The following is a 19,729-nucleotide window of genomic DNA, read 5'->3' as shown; positions in this document are numbered from 1 at the left end:
TAGGATATTTTTAAGATATTTTATGATAATTTAAATAATTAAATCATATTTATTTAAATATAATAAAGTCATACACATCATTTTTTATCTTATAAATTTGTGTGACACTTTATTTTTTATCAAGTGATTTGAGCTATTTTTCTTCGTCAAATTCACCAATGCAAGTTATATTAGAAACTAAAAGTAGTTGATGCATGTATACTACTCTACACTATACTTTTTTCTATTCTTATATTATTATATCATTAGTTTCTTTTTAAATATCATATATGTAGAGATTATTCATATAAATATTTATATATATTATAGAACTGCAATTCATTCTATTATATATTGAAGAAAAAAAATAAATCTGTTTTTATTAAAATTATAGACAATGTTTTGCTAGAATTTTTTAATACATTTATATCATACATTATATTAAACAAATTTTATTTATAGTTATAATATTGTTTATTTATTTAAAATTTATATGATAATTAAAAAATAATAAAAATAAATACATATTTGAATAAATATATTTATAACTTTAAAACTAAACACACTTTATTTTTACCAAGAATATATATATCCATATTATTTGATTGTTTCTTTATTTATTTATTTTAAAAAGGATTGTTTCTTTATTTAATTTCTATGAATAATATCTACATGGTAACAATGCTATAGTACGTAATTAATCCTAAAAATCGATTCATGATCCCATGAATGAACGTTTGTGATTCATTGAGTCTGTAAATCAGTGTAATTTCTAGATTTATGCGCTCTTAACTTTCCCTCATTGTCAAAGTCAATTCCCCTCCCCAAGCAACTTACCTCTTGGGCTCTTACCGTCTCAGATCTCAGTTAGAAGGAAAAAATAAAAAGACGGAAGGCCAGCTAATACGCGAATGTGAACACGTATCAATTACATAGGTGCGTGCATGTCACGCGTAAATAATATTGTAAAACAGTGAGTAAGAAAAATTATGACTTTGACTTTTGATAAACACTGCCCGAGATGGAAACACAAGGTCCTCCACTCTTATTCTGACACGTGTACGATAACAGCTGACGAGGAAAGTGGCGTTGATCGGTTTCTTTCTGTCCAAAAATGAAAAAGAAAAGAAAAGGAAACCCTCGCATTTATTTACCAACCACGGTAAAATCAATAAATTAGGGATTTATTATGGCGTTGCGTTGAGTCATGAGTGAGTGGTATTCATATATTGATATATATATATATATATTTATTTATAAAATTGTAAGGAAGGCAGAGAAAGAAGAGAGAGATTTTGGATTTTTTTTCTTATTCTTCGTTTTCCATCAAAGACGCCGACACAAGAAAGGTGTGTGCATGGTGATACTATTTACTCTAACCCTTACAGTCTTTGTGTGTAAATATATATATACTGGCATTAATTTATTTTTCTTTCTCTGCTTTAAATATTTTCAAACATTCATTTAATTTTGTTTCGACACAGCTAGTAGTATTATACTACTCAGCTATACATATTGAGGTTTTCCATCTCTTTTGTTATTATTATTAATTTTTTTTCTAGTTCGTCTTCAATACTGTCTTCATCATATTCTTCTTCAGTGGTGCCCCGTTTGAATTTATTTTCTATGTTTTTTACTTCATTTTGACTTGAGTGATAAGTAATATATTACTTTTAGGTATATATATATGTTCATGTATAGTCTCATACTTTTTTTTTAATAAATATAAAAAAATATATACTCAATCGGTGGAAAACTTTCGATTAAAACGAAGGGAAAAAAAAGGGATTATTTTCTTTGTTCCATTTGTTGTATGAATTTTTTTTCCACTGAAATTTTTCTCATCCATAGCATAGAGTGATTCTCCACTGCATGTTTAATTTTTGTGCAACTACATATATAATATGTCCTTCACATATTGTACTAACAAAATCAATATAAATGCAGCTTTAAAATAATTCAAGCTCTCTAAGTGAAGAAGAGGAAAAGGTACAGTGAGAGAGAGAGAGAGAGCCATGTATGGAGATTGTCAAGTCATGTCCTCCATGGGAGGGAACGTAGTTTCCTCGGAAACTTTATTCTCTTCTCCGATCCAAAACCCTAACTTCAACTTCATCTCCACCATGCCTTTTCAACCCTTCTCTTCTATCCTCCCAGTAAGTTTTGATTTGATGATAACACACTAGTGTTCTTTTAATTTTCTTTTCCGTTTTCCATCTTGTTTTCATGGTTGCCAAACAGCATTGATATAAGCATAAATTAAAATCTTGGACACAGAAGGAAGAAAATTCCCTATTACATAGGGGAAAGGATGAAATGTTGGAGAGCGGTTCCGGTAGCGAGCAGATGGAGGACAAGTCAGGGAACGAACAAGAAAATAGCAGTGATCAACTGCTGCTTCAACAGCCAGGCAAAAAGAAACGCTATCACCGCCACACTGCTCGCCAGATCCAAGAAATGGAGGCGTAAGTGTATAATAATATTAACCACTACAGCGTTTAGTGACATTTTGTTTTTGCTAACCTAAAACTTTTTTTTCCGACAAATTTTGTTTGTCAAAATGTTTATCGCATTTGCAGTTTGTTCAAGGAATGCCCACATCCCGATGATAAGCAAAGGATGAAATTGAGTCAAGATTTGGGCTTGAAGCCAAGGCAGGTCAAGTTTTGGTTCCAAAACAGGCGTACCCAGATGAAGGTAAACATCTTGGTAATTTGGTATTTTACCAACTACATGCAAAAAATTAAATAAAAAATTAACTACATGCAAAAAATTAAATAAAAAATTATATTAATTTTTCATTCATGGTAACCCTAAAATAATGTCAAAATATTGCTCACTTTCTTTCTCTAAGCTGTTAAATGGTAACCTCTATCACCAGTATCTTGCACGATCCTCGATTAAGCGCGTTTTTTATTGCTCTTATAATTTAAACTTGTTCCTTTTCCCTAAACGGCTCTTTAATTATTTTAGGGTTGGAATAGACAGGAAGATATCTACCTTATATTTTAATCACTATTTATCCGTCATTTTTCTTTTTTCTGGCTTATCACTAGTCACCAACTTTTTTATATAAAGTAATAGAAATAGATATAGTTAATATGGAGTCTGTATATTTCATAAATGAGCTAGGGATGCGCAATAAACCGCTACCTAATCTTGTGCTTCCAAAAGTTTGAACAAAATAAATGCTTTGTCATTTAGGGTTACGGAAGGTGGAGAGTAGTGTTTGTGTTTTTTCTTTTCTTCAGGTATTAGCGGAAAGGTCTTAACTAGCTTGGATTATCTTTTTGACATTTAACTTTAATTAATTAAAATTATTACTCTTTTTTTGAGGTTATGTATTAATTATGATTAATTTGCTTTTAATAACTTAGGCCCAACAAGACCGTAACGATAATCAGATACTTAGAGCTGAAAACGAGACATTAAAGAGTGAGAACTTCCAGCTTCAGGCGGCGCTTCGTAATGTTAGTTGCCCTAATTGTGGTGGTCCGGCCATGATAGGAGACATGGGTTTGGACGAACAGCAGCTTCGCCTTGAGAATGCTAGACTCCGAGAAGAGGTATATATATAATGTACTGGTGCTAATTAAAAATAACTTTATTGCTAATTTTAGTACTTAGGTTAGGTTTCTACTAAGTTTCATTTTGGCCATTTTTTTAGAGCATTGTGTGGTGTATTATCATAAGTAAATATAAATCCATATTAATTCTATAACGTACACAATTTTAGTTACGATTAACAGTAGAAATCTGATACTAAGATAATTTTATTTTACATATTTAACAAAAATAATAATTTACTTGTTATCGTATAAAAACCCAATCTCAGTTGGACCGAGTTTGCTGCATGACTTCGAGATTTACTAGCCGGCCAATGGGGGGCATTTCTGGGGCAGGTCCTCATCATCCCCTAATGCCACCATCTTTGGACTTGGACATGAGTATCTACTCCAGGCACTTCCCGGACCACATGGCAGCTGGAGCCGATCATAACATTGTCCCAGTTCCAATGATGCCGCAGGAGCCCTTCCCGGACAATGGTCTTCTTCTGGAAGAAGAAAAATCACTCGCCATTGAGCTCGCCATGTCTTCTGTTGACGAGCTAGTGAAGATGTGCCAGTCAGGCTCGCCTCTTTGGGTTCGAAAGTCTGAAAATGGAAGGGAAGTTCTTAATGTTGAAGAGCATGCCCGGATGTTCCCATGGGCTATGAACCTCAAGCAGAATGACTCGAGTGATTTCAAGACTGAAGCAACTCGTCATACTGATGTTGTCATCATGAATAGCATCACTCTGGTGGATTCTTTCGTTGATGGTGTAAGTTATATTTTCTTGTTAACTCCCAAACTCTTGTATATATATATTTTATTCATTCGTCTTGATATTGAGTGAAGTGTTCTTTTTTCTATATTTTAGAGTAAATGGGTGGACTTGTTCCCTTCTATTGTTTCAAGAGCTAAAACCCTCCAAGTTATCACAGCCGATGCTTCAGGCCAGCCAATCAATGGCTCCCTTCAGCTGGTAACATTAATTATAGTCATTGCCTCACCACATAAATATTGCTACGAAATTTTATTATATTGGTCGATATGTATTTTAATTTATTTATTTGGATATATACATATTTCTTTCTAAACACACAGATGTTTGCCGAACTACAATACCTTTCTCCACTGGTTCCCACTAGGGAAGCTCATTTTCTCCGATATTGCCGACAAAACTCTGATCATGAAAGGACTTGGGTCATCGTCGACTTTCCTGTTGACAGCTTTCACGACGTCCTTCAATATCAGCCTTCACTTCCCAGATATAGGAGACGCCCCTCTGGTTGTATCATCCAAGATATGCCAAATGGATATTCAAGGGTACGTACGTAATAGTAATTAAGTAGTTAATAATTATATAATATTATATATTGGTATTATTATTTTATCTTAACACCTTGCTAAATCAAACTGAAATTCATTAAAAGTCTTTTCTTGTTATGATAGAACTGATTAGTTTTGTTTTGAGTTAATTATATATAGGTCACATGGGTTGAACATGCCGAGATAGAGGAGAAGCCAGTTCATCAAACTTTCAGTCACTTTGTCCAAAGTGGAATGGCCTTTGGAGCTCCCCGCTGGTTAGCTCTCTTGAAGAGACAATGTGAAAGGGTGGCAAGTCTCATGGCCAGAAATATATCGGATCTTGGAGGTTTAACTTTAATTTTTTATATAATTTTCTAATCGAATTATACTTTGAAAGAAAAATATTCCCACATGTAGTTTGCTATTCTATGTACATATTGTCACTACATACACACATAAGAAGCAATCATCACATTTCACATATATAACATTCTCAGTATTACATAGATTGATGATCATTATTATATATTATTATAGTATCGCACAAGGAGTATGTGGTTCTATATGGTTTCATTGAATAACGCTTTTGAAGCTTATATGTGGCATGTTTCTATATTGTATTTTCTCAATCCTGCATATGCTTACATTACTTTACAATTAAGCTATTTACGTTTATAAATAGTAACACTTGTATTTGTTGACATATATGTTTCTATATTCTGTTTTGATCTTTGGTGGTGTACCTCTCTACAGTTATGCATTCTCCTGAATCAAGGAAGAACATGATGAAGCTGTCACAGAGAATGTTAAGGACTTTTTGTGTGAATATCAGCACCTCTGGTGGGCAGTCATGGACTGCTGTATCCGATTCCCCCGACGATACTGTCAGAATAACCACAAGGAAAGTCACTGTGCCTGGCCAACCCAATGGTCTGATTCTCAGCGCCGTTTCTACTACTTGGCTACCTTTCCCTGATTACCATGTCTTTGACCTCTTGAGAGATGAAGGCCGCAGATCCCAGGTGATCATCCATCATCATCTTTATTGATTAGATTTCTTTTATACATGTATAACATTCTATGTATATATCGACATATATTCTCATACGTTGTCGTTTGGCAGCTCGAAGTACTTTCAAATGGGAGTTCTTTACAAAAAATAGCTCATATTGCTAATGGTTCTGACCCGGGAAACTGTATTTCTCTTCTTCGAATCAATGTAAGCATATTCTTATACCTTTTCGAAATGAACTGTAGTGTACTGCTTTTCCCAATATGTATCGTGTATCGTACTGTACTCAAACTTAATTATCTTATTTTTACAAAGTATAGCGCGTACGTAGTAAAAATTAATAATATTACATTGTTATTGTTTTTCATAAAATGTACAATTTTTTTTTTATATACATTTGCACATAAAATTGACGCAGGTGGCCAGCAACTCAACGCAGCCCGTAGAGTTGATGCTGCAAGAGAGTTGTACGGACAAATCAGGCAGTGTTGTAGTCTACTCCACCATGGAGGTAGACGCAATCCAGCTGGTCATGAGCGGCGGGGACCCATCCTGTATCCCTATCCTTCCCTTGGGCTTCGTCATTGTTCCGGCTGAACTTGCATCCGAAAACAACAACAATGCCACTGGTAAAACGGGCTGTCTTCTCACTGTTGGCCTCCAAGTCCTTGCTAGCACAAACCCATCGGCCAGGCTCAGCCTCCCCAGTGTCAATGCCATCAACAACCATCTCAGCAACACTGTTCGGCAGATAATGGCTGCTCTCGGCGGCACTGCTACCACCATTACTTGTGCTGACAATGGAGGCTCCGGGAGCTCCTCTGGTGTTGATCATGGCACTACTACTCCTGCTACAACTGCTACGACCGTTGCTGGCCCCAAGCAATAGAGAGTTTTGGGGAAGGAGGGTTCTATATGAGTTTCTCTTTTCTACCTGACTTGGACATACTCACTTGGAGTTTGGAAGAAGGGTAGAATTGGAACTTTCTATCTATCTATGGCTCATTCGGTTAGTTTATTATTATATATATTTGGTAATGTAGGTTTGGGTGGGTGGGAATGTTTGGATGAAATGGGAGTAGTGGAGTGGACTAGTATAGTACTACAGCTATGAGTACGTACGCAGTAGTGAGTGTGATGATCCTTCTGGTAAATAAGTGGATTTGAAAACTTTGGGTTGTGTAGGTTTTTGGAGATGTGTATTAAATATTTGGGTAGGTGGTGGGTGGGTGTTTGTTGAGATTACGAAACGTGTGGTTTAATTTGAAGATGGGAGTTTCAAAGAGGGGGAGTCAAGAGCGCACCAACTAAGACCCTTGGTTCCTGGTAAGGCTAAAAAAAAAAGAGTTTGAATTGTTGAAAAAATATATTAATGTTTTTACAAAGAAAAAAAAGAAATTAGTATTCGTGCATTATGGGTCTCACCAGTCAGCAAGGGTGTGTGGTTCGGGTATTGACTCCTGCTATATATAGTCTCTCTGTATGTCTTTTTGCGTGCTTATGATGTGAATTCAATGCTCTTCTAAATATTTTCATTAATAACAATTTATTTCGTCTTATTTTATCTTTGTCGTTTAGTACACCACTCTCAATCTCTCTCTTTCTCTTTAATATTTGCCTTCTCTTTTGTCTCTCCACTTGTGTGTTTTGGTAACTGGTTATTGCTTATAAATCTAATCTTTGTGCGAGTGATGCTTCATCTTAGTTGTAGTAGACGCATTGACTATTAAAAAGACGCTGTCAAGTCATCTAACATCGTATATATGTGAGTTTTGTCTCTTTAATTATCATTGAATATTTGCTATTTAATTTATCTTCTCTAATAAAGCGTTGTGTTTATTCGTCTAATCAATTGTCATTTTACTAGTTTCTTCAATCTTGGACATAACACACAATAATATGACTTGGAAATTAAATGAATCTCATTAATCGTTAATAAGACTCAATCTCGTACATAGGCATCTTAAGAGATGACCTAAATAGACTAACAAAGTCATTAAATAGGAGATTAATAATATGTGTACTCAAAATATGCACTTAAACATTACACATAGTGACGTAACATTATTTTTTAAAACAATAGTTTTGAAAATATCCCAAAATATAAACTTAGATTAAAAATTCATTCAAATCCCCACAGATAGAAAATGACTAGTGAGTTCCTCTTTCTTAGAAAGGAGACAATTTGCTTGGGTCAATTGACTCACTACAAGAGTAAAACTTAAAATAGATGTATGATAAGGAAAAAAGTAGGGTACACACGGGTCGAATTTTTGGGTTTTGGGTCCATCGGGTTCGGGTTTTGCGGGTTTCGGGTTGAGAAAAATGGTATTGAAATCAATCCGAAAATTTCGGGTTGGGCTGGGACTTTTGGGTTTTGGGCCGAAAAGCCCAATTTTGCAAAAATACCATTTTTTTTCAAAAATATCATTTTTAAATAAAAATGAAAAAAAAATTATGTGTGATCATATAAAGGTTATTTTTTTTTCACTAAATATAGTATTTTATGTAAACTTTCCTTTATACAATTCTAACTACCAAGAAATTAATTGAAAAAGTAACTAAAAAATCTAAATTAACTAACATATCAAGTTTTCTTTAAAAATGAATAATACCCATATATAATGTAATTTTTCTTTTCCAAATGTTTTGTCATTTAAACTATGTTATTATACATCCTTTCATTTTTTTTAAAAAAAAAAGTAAGAAAAGAAAGAAGAAGGAAGTTAAAATATAATGTCAATGAAAAGTCCAGAAACACTTAAAATACAAACAAAGTTCAAATTACCAATTACAAACATAAAAAATGTCAAAGTCCCAAAATACAACCATAAACAAAGATAAAGCCCATAAATTAAAGTATATAACTAGTTAACTACAAAACCATAATAAAGTCCATGAAAATTCAAAATACAAAAAAAGTCCATGCCCTTTCTTTCCTTCATTCCTTTCAAAATTTAAATAAAAAAAATTATTAAAGAAAAGAAATCAAGGATAATAAATAACAACATACTAAGTAAAGGAAGGCAGGTAGGAATAAATTCTTACAAGCAATTCTTTTAATTCGTAGATTGTTGTGCAGATAAGGCTGAAGACTGAAAATTGACAGAGGATGAAGCTGGCCTAGCACTTGTAGGATCATTGGTCATCTCTAAAAATATTATTAATATAAAAGATAAATATTAGATTATAAAACATTCACACACTTAAAATAAATATTATAAGTTATTAGTTTAGTTGCAAGTTAGACCACGAAAATCCAAATAAAATGTAATAAACTACCTGACTCAAGATACTCTGAGTGAATCAATTCTTCTTCATCCATATAGACTCGAACAATGATGGGTTGATGTGATCTGCTCCACCAGTTATTGAGACAAATTAATGCTTCGACCATCCTTGAGCTTAGTACGCTTCTAAAAGGATCTAAAATTCGACCTCCTATAGAAAATGTCGCCTCAGAAGCAACGGTGGTAACCGGTATAGCTAACACATCACGAGCCATGAGTGATAAGATCTTGTACTTGCACCCACTACTATCCCACTATCCCAAAACATTAAAATTCTCACTTGGTCACTCAGGTTCATCTTCCAAATATTTATCGACCTCATTTTTTGTCATTCCATCATCATTCTCCAATCTCCGTGCCACAAACTCATCATGCAAATTTCGTGACTTCTTGTTGGCACTAGGCCGATCACTAACACGCATGAAAAATGTGGATGAAGCACTAACAATAGAGGTTGATTGTAGCTGAGTCATAGATGCCGATGGATGAAGACTTGATGTTGTCTCATTATATTGATCAAACATTGCCCGCATTGTCTTCTCTACCCTTTTCTCCATCTCTTTGCATGTCATCTCATCATAAGTAACACTAAAGCAATGACTGAGATAGTCAAGCTTGTATCTTGGGTCAAGGACCAAGGAAATTAGAATGCCTCATTGCAATTATCAAGTTTTCCCCAATACTTGTCATACTTTAGCTTCATGCTCATTGCCATTGTCCTCAATAACTCATTCTCATCATCGTCAGCTACTAAGTCATACAACTCCTGTTGCATATTGCAGATCTCGATGAAGTACTTATTAGTAGTAACATAAGTAGACCCACAAAACTATAATGTTACTTCGTAAAAAGTCTCCAAAAACCTCAAAAATACTAAAGCATTATCCCAATCATCAACAGTGGGGGGCCCCTCCTTTGGTTTTCCATCTTTGTCAACCTCATCAAAATATTTCATATAATTAGCATCTTTTTTCATCCTGTCAAATGCCTTCCGAAATTTTATTGCACAATTGAGCATTAGATATGTGGAGCCACCTTGTTGGGACATCTAAACACATAATCCCTTTACATTCAATCCTTTCCTGCATGACACGCTCCTTAAAATTTTTTAGCCTAGTAGGAGAAGACCTAACAAACCTCACAACATTTCTAATTACTGCAATTGACCCATGTTTTTCCTTCAACCCTTCAGTGACAATTAGGTTCACTATATGAGCGCAACACCTCATATGTAAAAACTTTCCATCCAAAATTAGGCCATTCTCTTTCTCCTTGAATTGTTGCCTCAAGTATCTAATGGCAACATCATTAGAAGAAGCATTGTCTACCGTAATGGTAAACAACTTAGAGATGCCCCAATCTAAAAGACATAAGTCGATCTCATGGCCAATGGTTTCCCCTTTATGATCTACCACTTGGCAAAAATTGATAATTCTTTTATGATACTCCCAAGAATTATCAATCCAATGAGCAGTGATGACCATATAATTCAAATTTTGAATGGAAGTCCAAGTATCGGTAGTAATCGATATCCTCCCACGGCTCAAAATATTTTTCAATGTCACCTTCTCCTCCTTATATAACTTCAATACATCCCTAGCAACAGTTATTCGAGAAGGGATCTCAAACCTGGGTTGGAATGTTTTGACAAATCTTTTGAACCCTTCACCCTCGACATGTCTAAATGGCAACTCATCCAACACAATATATTGTGTGAGGGCTGCCCTACAAGCTTCTTTGTTATAAGCTACCGCTACTATGCTTGTTTCCCCCTCTTTCCCTCCCTTTACATGCTGAAAGCTTAAAGTCTTTTGTCTCTGCTCATCAATCTTATACGGACTTAGCTCGCATACTTTCTTAAAATGGTTCCACAAATGACTAGTCCCATGTTTTCTACTGTCACACAAGAAGTCAAACCCACAATAATTACATATACACTTGGGGGAAGGAGACTCTTTGTTAGGATCTGTCGAGGGTGGAGGAGGATCTTCCTTAGTAAAATGATCCCAAACAGATGACCCTTTTCCCTTTGTTTTCCCGGTACTACTAGCACTAGGGATGGGAGGTCTAACCCTCTTTCTAGCCCTAGTTTTTCTACCCTTTTCAGTAGGAGGAGTAGGGTTTTCAGTCTAAGTGAGAGGTGGGGGATCTTGATCATCTATCGGGGGAAGAGTTTCATCTACCTCATCAATATCCATTACCTAATACGACATATTTAAGAAAAAACTAATCAATAGATCAGAACACAAGCCTATAATCCACTAAGTAAAGGCATGCACGAATAAATTGTATCATTAGTTATTTATTCCCTTGGATAAATTGTATAAATTAGGTTTAGTGTACTTTGAATGCCCTTGTTGAATTGATAACTCTAGTATAAATTGACGTTGTTTTTCTCTTACATTAGAGTTGTTTGATGGATTTAGCTAGTCTCTTATTCAATTTTAGTCTCTTATAAATTTTAGTGTACTTTGAATATGGTGTTTCTATTCATCATTATTGACTCTAAAGAAAAGACCCTGCTGGTTTATTTGAAAAACAAAGAACTTACCACTTTGATCTATCCTAGAAAGAGACATATTTGTCATGATAATCTATAGAACCAAAGGAATGCACAGGACTGAAAAAGAGTTCCCAAATCTAGGCCACTCTGCTAGTTTCCCTCATTTACTAGCAAACTATATTGATCATTTCTATACCGTTGATGGACCCAAAACGGGTATGTTTTAAAAATTTATACTCGCAAGCGCACGAATCGTATTTATAGAATAGTGTTCATGTAAGCACGAGATCGAACCCAAAGGAGTTGTCTAAAATCGAAAAGAAAACTATTTTAAATCAAAATTAATAAATTCTAACCTAGTTCCAAAGATTGATGGGATTTTTGTAGAATAAACATAAAATAAAAGATAATAATAAAGAAATTAAAAGTAGAAATCAAGATAGTAAAATAAGATTATTAAGGATTAGAATCCACAAAATATAAATTCAATAATATTTATAAGTACATTGATTCCCAAGTTTTAGTGATAGTTAAAATAAATCAAACTATCATTTTCCAAAGAGATGTATAATTTTAAGCACAAATTACTTCTAAAAAGAAAGGATTTTTCTTCACTTTTCAAAAAGTTATAATTTCAAAGCATTTAGTGTAAATCAATCTAATGAAATAACAAATAAATCAATGAACATTATTTATAAGGCAAAACATAATATTTTTGTTCTAAGCATTGATGTGTACAATTTAATGACACATCTTACACAAAGAATATTATGTTTTAGCACTAATGAAGAACAAAGTGTAAATATGTGCTATTAATCCAAAATACATGATATTTAAGATGAAAGAAGATATTTGAAGAAGAAAATTCCATAAACTTTGTTGCACAAAATGGGAAATCAACATACAAAATAAACACTATTTAGTTACATATTGTTTCATCATCACCTTAATAATCTTAAAAAGATTAGAAACTCATAACTAGAATAGAAATTACAAACATAAATAGGAAAATTTGGAGGAGAAACCCCCAAAATTTCCTCTAAAAATACATAGAAAATAACCAAAAAGAAGAAGAAGAAGAAGAGAATTGAGAGGTTTTGAATATGTAGAAATTATGGTATAGTAACCTCTCCTCTAAAAAATGGACACCCTAAATGGTCTTCAAAACTCCCTATTTATAGCCAAAATGATTAAATTAAAATAATCAATTTAAATTAATTAAATTGATTAAATTAATTAACTTAATAATAATATGGAAAATATGGGTAAATTATAGGGTGTAATAATGATGTTTTGGGGTAAAATGTGTAGAAAGTGGGGTAAAAATGTTGGCATTTTTGACAAAGGGACAAGGGGACAAAATGCATTTTGTTGGGCTCAATAAGTGTGAAGAAAAAAAGTGAAGGTGGCTGTGAGTGTGGGTGTTGGGCGGCTGAAGGTTGCTGTGGCTTCGGCTGGTGGGCCGGATGGGTGAGCCACACGGGCTGGCTGTTGGCAGAAATGGTGCAGGCATGTGTTGGGTGCTGAAGGAATGAAGGGAAACCGTGGGTGATGAAGGGAACGGCCAGGTGGCTGGCTAAGCAGAGAAAGGCAGGCTGGTGCTTATTGAGGTGCACGGCTTCGGGAGGAGCTGGGCCCAAAATCTGGGCTGCTGGCAGTTTTTCGTGGGCCTTGCATGGGCCTGGGCAGATGGCAAATGGCTGAAGAGAGAAGGCAAAAATGCCACATTTTTTCTTGTCTTGCTTTCTTGAAAATGCCATATTGTCCTTCATTTTTCTTTCTTTCTTTCCAAGAGCAAAAATGTCATAAATTCCCTACAAAATAAATATAAAATAAATCATAATACAATATTTTCAACTATAAAATAAATCAATTGAATTCTTTGAAAATATTAATTATAACTTAATTTATATTTAACATTTAAGTTCAATTATACAACATTTTTTTTCCACTAACTTAACAATAATAATTCAAATAATTAACTACAACATTTTACAACAAAATAACTATAAAAACACACAAAAGTATATAAAATCATGATAAGACTAATAAATTCAAAATTACTTAAAATCTTAATAAATTACTTAAAAACTCAAGAATTAAGCAATAATTAGCACATGAAAAGTGGTAAAATAACTCTATTTTGTAGAGTTATCAACCGTCTCAGAGTTTCAGAAGTAGTAATGCTCATTTCTTACTTTTTTTGAAATCTATGCACTTTAATTTGTCTACCCAAAATCTTATGCACTTTAATTTGTCTCACTAATCAAATAGAAAGGACAAAAAATTAGAAAATATATAATCAATATTCAGATATGAAGGGTCACGAAACACTCAACACAACACAAACAAGTTTTAGTTTATATAATGAAGAACAAGAAGAAAATTCAAAATAAAGAACTCACTAGGCCGACACTGAGGGAGAAAGGGGACGAGCAACTGGTCAGCAACGACGTGGGCAGCGGTGAGGTTTTTGCGTGACTGTCTTCGTGGGTCTTTCCTCTCTTGACCGTGCGTGAAAGAGAAGAAGGGGGGCTAGACTGGAGCTGAGCTGGTGTGAGTGAGGGAGCTGGGTGGGTGGCTCTACTGAGGGAGGCTCGACTGTGCGTGAGTAAGGGTGAAAGAGAAGAAGAAAACGTTTTTACTTTTAGGGTTATCATATTTGTTTTTCAGATTTTTTTTTTAATTTTAAGTCGGGTTCGGGTTACACCCGAACACGAAATTAGTGCATTTTAAAACCCAAACCCGAACCCGACCCAACATATTTCGGGTTCGGGTCGGGTTAAGCCCAAAATGAATGGGTTTTCTGAAAATTTGGGTTCTTAGGGTTCGAGTCTGGCGGGTTTTGTGAGTCAAATGCTCACCCCTAGAAAAAAGATTAGATACAAAAATGACAGAAGCCAATATTATCGTCCACAAATGAAGGGTGGCTACAACCATCATTACTAAATAAAAAACACTAAACTTGAACAAACTTAAAAAAAAAGCCACAAAATTCTAAAGTCACGACATCTTGTGTAATGTCCCAACATTCCTAATAAGGCTTAGTGCCTTGATTAGCGTGTCGAAAGGGCATAGTTGTATCTATATGTGATATTATGTGATTTTATTAAATATCTATATGTGATTATATGAAATATATGAGTTATATTATGATATGGCTGCATTTGCATGTTTTAGTGTATTAAATGTGCTTAAATGCCCGCTTTTGTTAAAAATGAGTATTTTCATAATTTTGACCCATAGAGGGTATAATTGTAATTATATGTGTTAGATGTTTGAGACCACATTATTATGTAGATATATTTGAGATATTCGGCACGAGTCGGTCCTTTTGAGCAAGGTAGCAGAAAAGTCACAACAGGGAAAAAATACCCGGCTTGGGGTGAGCCTAGGGGTATTTTGGTAATTGGGTGAATTACCGGGGGTTATTGGAGTATGAGATATATTTGGGAATTAATTGGGAATTTGTGGTAAAATTTGAGGCTTAGTGGATATTTAAGCAAAAAGACCAAAATGCCCTGGGGGGTTAAGTAGAAATTCTATCGAGGAAGGGGTATTATGGTCTTTTTGACCATTAGATGAAGTGAACTAGACTAAGTCTTGAGCAGTTCACACATTCACGTTCAGTCTCCCTCACTCTCTCTTCCTTCTAGTTTCTTCACTATTTGCTAAGGACACACAAGAAAAGGTTTAAAGCTTGAGAAGATGGAGGCCTTAAGGAGAATTGAAGCTTGTTGTTGAGGATTAGGGATGCCAGGGACATCATCAAGCTAGAGGATTCAGATTTACAGAGGGATTAAGGTGAGCTTGCTGTCATTGTTTGAGCTATTTTGGTTATGGGGAAAATTATCGAGAATTGGGATTTTGATGGGTCTTGGGCATATGTTAGTGTTAATTTGTAGTGGTTGTGGGTTGTACTACTGAATTGTGGTTGGGATTAGGCTCGAAACTGGTTAGAACCCTTTTTTGGGGGTGATTTGATTCAGTTTACGATTTCTGAAATCGCAATTTCTGGGTTTCTTGCGGTAGGGCTGTAGAGCTTGGTAGGAGCGTCACAACCCTCTTGCATGTCTTCAAGGTTGGGTTTCCCTTGGACTGCCTTGGTGTTGCGGCACAAAAGGAGGAAATTTATGGGTTAGCTCTCTGTCAAGACGAGCTCCGCGGCCTTTAGTGGTGGTCGTCATGGCGCCAAATGCTTGGAATTTTAGTGTGGCCTCTCAGTATAGTGTGGGGAAGCAGCGTAGGTGTGGGGTGCTGCGACGCTAAATGGGATTTTAGAATGTGTTATGTTCGAGTCTTGGGAAACAGAATCCAAGGGCTCAGGAACGATTCTACTACCCGGTCTAGTGGAATGCGAGGTCCCGAGGGCTAGGGCTTGCTCTTGAAGCCCACCATCAATTCAATTCTTGATGAATGTTCCTTAATGTGTTGTGATTAGGGGTTTCCACTAGGCTCAGGAGGAACAGATCGTGCTCGGGGTCACCTCGCATTATTGCTCAGGACTTGAGGTAAGAAAACTGGCACTTGCACGAGTGTAGGGTATGGGCCATGATTATAAGTCACGGGGATGACCATGTCATGAATCTGTTTAAAGTTAAATATATGCTTTGTATAAACCTCTATGGTTACAAATGCTTGTACTAATTGATTGTGATCACGATCGCTCGATCGTGAGACTGTTATTGGCATTATATGTGTAATGTAGGTCGTAGTGGTGGGACCATTACAGGGGTACGATATGCACCATAGTGGTGGGGCCATTGTAGGGGCGCGATATGCAACTACTTGGCATGAGTCATACACTGATTGGAGAATTTATTAACCTGTGGTGATTATAAAGTATGCTGTACATGTTAATGTCTATCTGGACATCTGTTTGGGATTTCTTGCTGAGCCTTGGCTCATGGGTGCTTGGGCAAAGGAAAGATGGACCAGCCATGAGTTGGAGAGTTGTAGCAGTGGAATGTACATACTCAGCCTGCTCGGCCGCCACGAACGAGAAACTTTGAGGAACATGGGTTAATAATTTGATTTTTCCGCTTAGGTCGAGTAATTCTATAATTATGATAAATCTGTATTTTTTATTTAAAACCTTTGGGATCCCTTTTATTTAGTCAAACCTTTTTAATGAAAAGTTCAAGTTTATTGACCAAATTTTTTAGTACCTAAACCATCGTATGATTTTAATTATACTTTTGAGTCAAAATGACTCACTTACCGAGTTAAACACTATTTTAAACACTCGGTGTAACGGTCCTGGATTAGTAAGACGTTACATCTTTGTTAGCATCATAGACCACTAGTGAACACAATGAAAAGACCCTGAATTTGACCTCATAGCCACTAAAATCAAGGGTGATGATCCATCTTCCAAGCGAGCCACCCCCATCTATGTCGAGAGAGAACAAGATAAGCCATAAACCCACTTCCATCCAGTGTGAAGAAAACCCACACCACTAGACAAAATGTACAATGACCACCAAACAGAAAGCAAATACCACGCACCATAAGAGCACTGACCTCCAATAAGAATTTTTTATGGGAAGGGGGAAAAAGAGAAAGGGAATGTCAATATCCTATCTACCTTATAATTGTACCAAAAAATTACATATAATGTATTCATATAAAATATTTATAAAACTATTATGTTTGATTTAAAATGGATAGTAATCTCATAATTTACTCCCCTAATATAATTTTTTATTTTCAGAATTATGGGTTTTACACCTATCATTTGCAAAAATATTGGGAAAATACTTTCCCTAAAAATTATGAAATTTTTTTCAAAAAAGTTAAGAATTCATGGGAAAAAAATGATACGCAACTAATTAAGAAAACTAAAATTTGAATTTCAACACATCAAACAAGCAGGGTATATTGGGAATTAATTTTCCAATCTCCCATAAACCAAACGATCATCTCTGTGATCAAACAAACAAGCAACTCGACAAAAGTTTCTCCCCAAAACCAATTGATCAATCATCAGATCTCCATTTTCGATTAAACCTTAAATTTTAAGCAAATCTTATTAAAATTTGATCACTACCAACTATTTACCCTAAAAAAATACTTACTTGCTGATGTGGCAAGATTAGTGTGCATGTGGGTTGTACGTGATTATTTAATGATTACATATAGGTCGACCAACGACCAGAAGAGAAGTTGCTCGATGGATTTAAGAAAGATGCAAAACAATACGACAGAAAATGTGCTGACATCTGCGACTAGGTCAGGTCGTGGTAACGAAGCCAGAGTGCAAATACAGTTATACGATAGATATTTCTAGGATATTTGTCCCTATTTTCTTATGATTTCTGTTATTATTGAAACAAAATGTAGGCATGGCCCATTGGCCCATATGTATGTCCTTGAGTCTATAAATAGGACTCAAGGGACTCATTGAAAAAGGAGAATGACTGGCATTCTAATAGAATCAATGTTTTCTATACACAAACTTTTGTATCTTTTTTGGAGCTTGTGAAATTCAGTAAACCCTAGTTTACCGATAGCAGGTTTCATAATACGTCAATAAAAACACTAAGTGGAAGTAGGTTATTACTAATATATGGGGCCGAACCACTATAATTCCTAGTGTCGTTTACTTCTTGCATTCAGCTTACAAATCTTTATCGTTTTGGTGACTCTGTGTTGTTGGCTAAATCATCAGTCAACATTTTGGTGCTTTCATTGAAAGTTGAACTCAAGACCTTCAAGAAAATCAATGGCGAAAACAACCAGGAAAGCGGGGCAAACTTCTGGAAATATGCCAAATCAACCTCCTCCATAAGATGAGCCACAGGTGGAACTGGAAGAGGAGGAGATGGATGTTGAAACCTTGCAAATAACTTTGATTGTATTGCAAGAGGAATTAGCAAGTCTGAGAGCAAATCAGGAGAATGTGGCTGAGACAATGGTGCGATAGCAAAGGGAGATTGACCGGCAATGCCAAGAATTGAATGACAGACAAGCTGACATGGACCGCCAACAGAGGGATGCCACTGCAGCCTTAGAAGTGACCATTCAATTGGAACGAGGACAACCTGCACTTGCCTCCCAACCGGATCAGCCACCCAGCACTCACCCTTAATAAAATCCACATTCAGAGCATCCCTAGTATCACCATAATCCACCACAACCAAGGAATCCTCAAGGACCGGAGCAAACTCCTAATGCTCAACAGGAGAGACCAGTCCAAAATCCTGAGCAGCAACCACCCTCTCGAGCTGGTCGAGATAACACTCAGTAGTAAAGGCAGAATTGGGCCGAGTAGCATCCCAGAAGCCCTAGACGCCAGACAGCTGGGGAGGAAAACCATCCTAGCAGGGGACAACATCCCTCAGGAGGCAGAAGACAATTGGATTCAGGCTCTGCGGTCAGAGGGCCCCCACGACATAGTAATGTCAGAGGACCTACCGACTAATGTAGGCCTCCCCCTGTTTATCGAGACATACCAGCAGGGAGAGAGGGAAACAGTGCGAATAGCAGGTCGCACACTCATAGGTCACAATTTAAAGATGGCCATAATTATAACGAGGCAGAATCTGGTAGGAGGAATGCTGGTCGACAGCAGGAAGAGAGAGGCAAACAGCAAAACCCTTCGCCAATGGAGAACCGAATGATAAGCCAAAACGTTGGGGGCAGCCTAAATAGCTCAATGTCTTTGACCAACTAGGTGCAAGAGAGCAAAGGCGAAGGAGGAAGACCTGAGGGATGTACTCAATAATCAAAGGGAAAGGCATGACGAGTACTTCCCCCTGGCTCCGTCGCTCCAGCAATACCAGATGTTGCACAAGCACAAATAGATGCCTTGAATCAGACCATGCAGCAACTGATTGGGAACAGAGCGTCCCATATAGAATTTGATAAGAGGAAGGGCACTCCATTTGTTCATAGAATTGTTGTGGCGGAGACTCCAAACAAATTCAAGATGCCAATACTACCCAACTTCACAGGAGGGGAAGATCCTGTATCTCACGTGGACAAGTTTGAGATACAGATGGACATCTAAAAGGTTTCAGATGATGCTCGGTGCAGGATCTTTCCTACCACTTTATCTGAATCAGCTCAGGAGTGGTATTTCAAGTTCCC

At 36.0% G+C, this 19,729-nt stretch overlaps 1 protein-coding gene across 4 annotated transcripts; it reads left to right on the top strand.

Moving 5' to 3' along the window:
- Positions 1 to 1,250: 1,250 nt before the first annotated feature.
- Positions 1,251 to 7,404, top strand: LOC133777800 (homeobox-leucine zipper protein HDG5). 4 transcript variants are annotated; one of them, XM_062217542.1, is made up of 12 exons: positions 1,251 to 1,328; positions 1,927 to 2,135; positions 2,257 to 2,444; positions 2,559 to 2,676; positions 3,357 to 3,545; positions 3,815 to 4,300; positions 4,400 to 4,504; positions 4,627 to 4,848; positions 5,011 to 5,179; positions 5,587 to 5,855; positions 5,957 to 6,052; positions 6,264 to 7,404. In XM_062217542.1, exons 2-12 carry the CDS (start codon positions 1,995 to 1,997, stop codon positions 6,732 to 6,734), a joined length of 2,454 nt encoding a protein of 817 aa, XP_062073526.1. In that variant the 5' UTR covers positions 1,251 to 1,328; positions 1,927 to 1,994; the 3' UTR covers positions 6,735 to 7,404. The 4 variants fall into 4 exon arrangements, with proteins under 4 accessions (XP_062073526.1, XP_062073527.1, XP_062073524.1 ...); XM_062217543.1 differs by lacking the exon at positions 1,251 to 1,328 and adding an exon at positions 1,435 to 1,499; XM_062217540.1 differs by lacking the exon at positions 1,251 to 1,328 and adding an exon at positions 1,526 to 1,656.
- Positions 7,405 to 19,729: the final 12,325 nt, after the last annotated feature.

Source organism: Humulus lupulus, chromosome 5 (genome assembly GCF_963169125.1).
Source record: "Humulus lupulus chromosome 5, drHumLupu1.1, whole genome shotgun sequence".
Lineage (NCBI taxonomy): Eukaryota > Viridiplantae > Streptophyta > Magnoliopsida > Rosales > Cannabaceae > Humulus > Humulus lupulus.
The sequence above is the reverse complement of the archived record's forward strand: the minus strand, read 5'-3'. Positions and strand labels throughout refer to the sequence as shown.

What these genes read in the sequence shown, in the direction of transcription:
- LOC133777800 (XM_062217542.1), top strand. Translation starts at nt 1,995, where the DNA reads ATGTATGGAGATTGTCAAGTCATGTCCTCCATGGGAGGGAACGTAGTT. An exon ending in TGGATTCTTTCGTTGATGGT is followed by an intron (nt 4,301 to 4,399) that starts GTAAGTTATATT and finishes TCTATATTTTAG; the next exon opens with AGTAAATGGGTGGACTTGTT. An exon ending in TTTCTCTTCTTCGAATCAAT is followed by an intron (nt 6,053 to 6,263) that starts GTAAGCATATTC and finishes AAATTGACGCAG; the next exon opens with GTGGCCAGCAACTCAACGCA.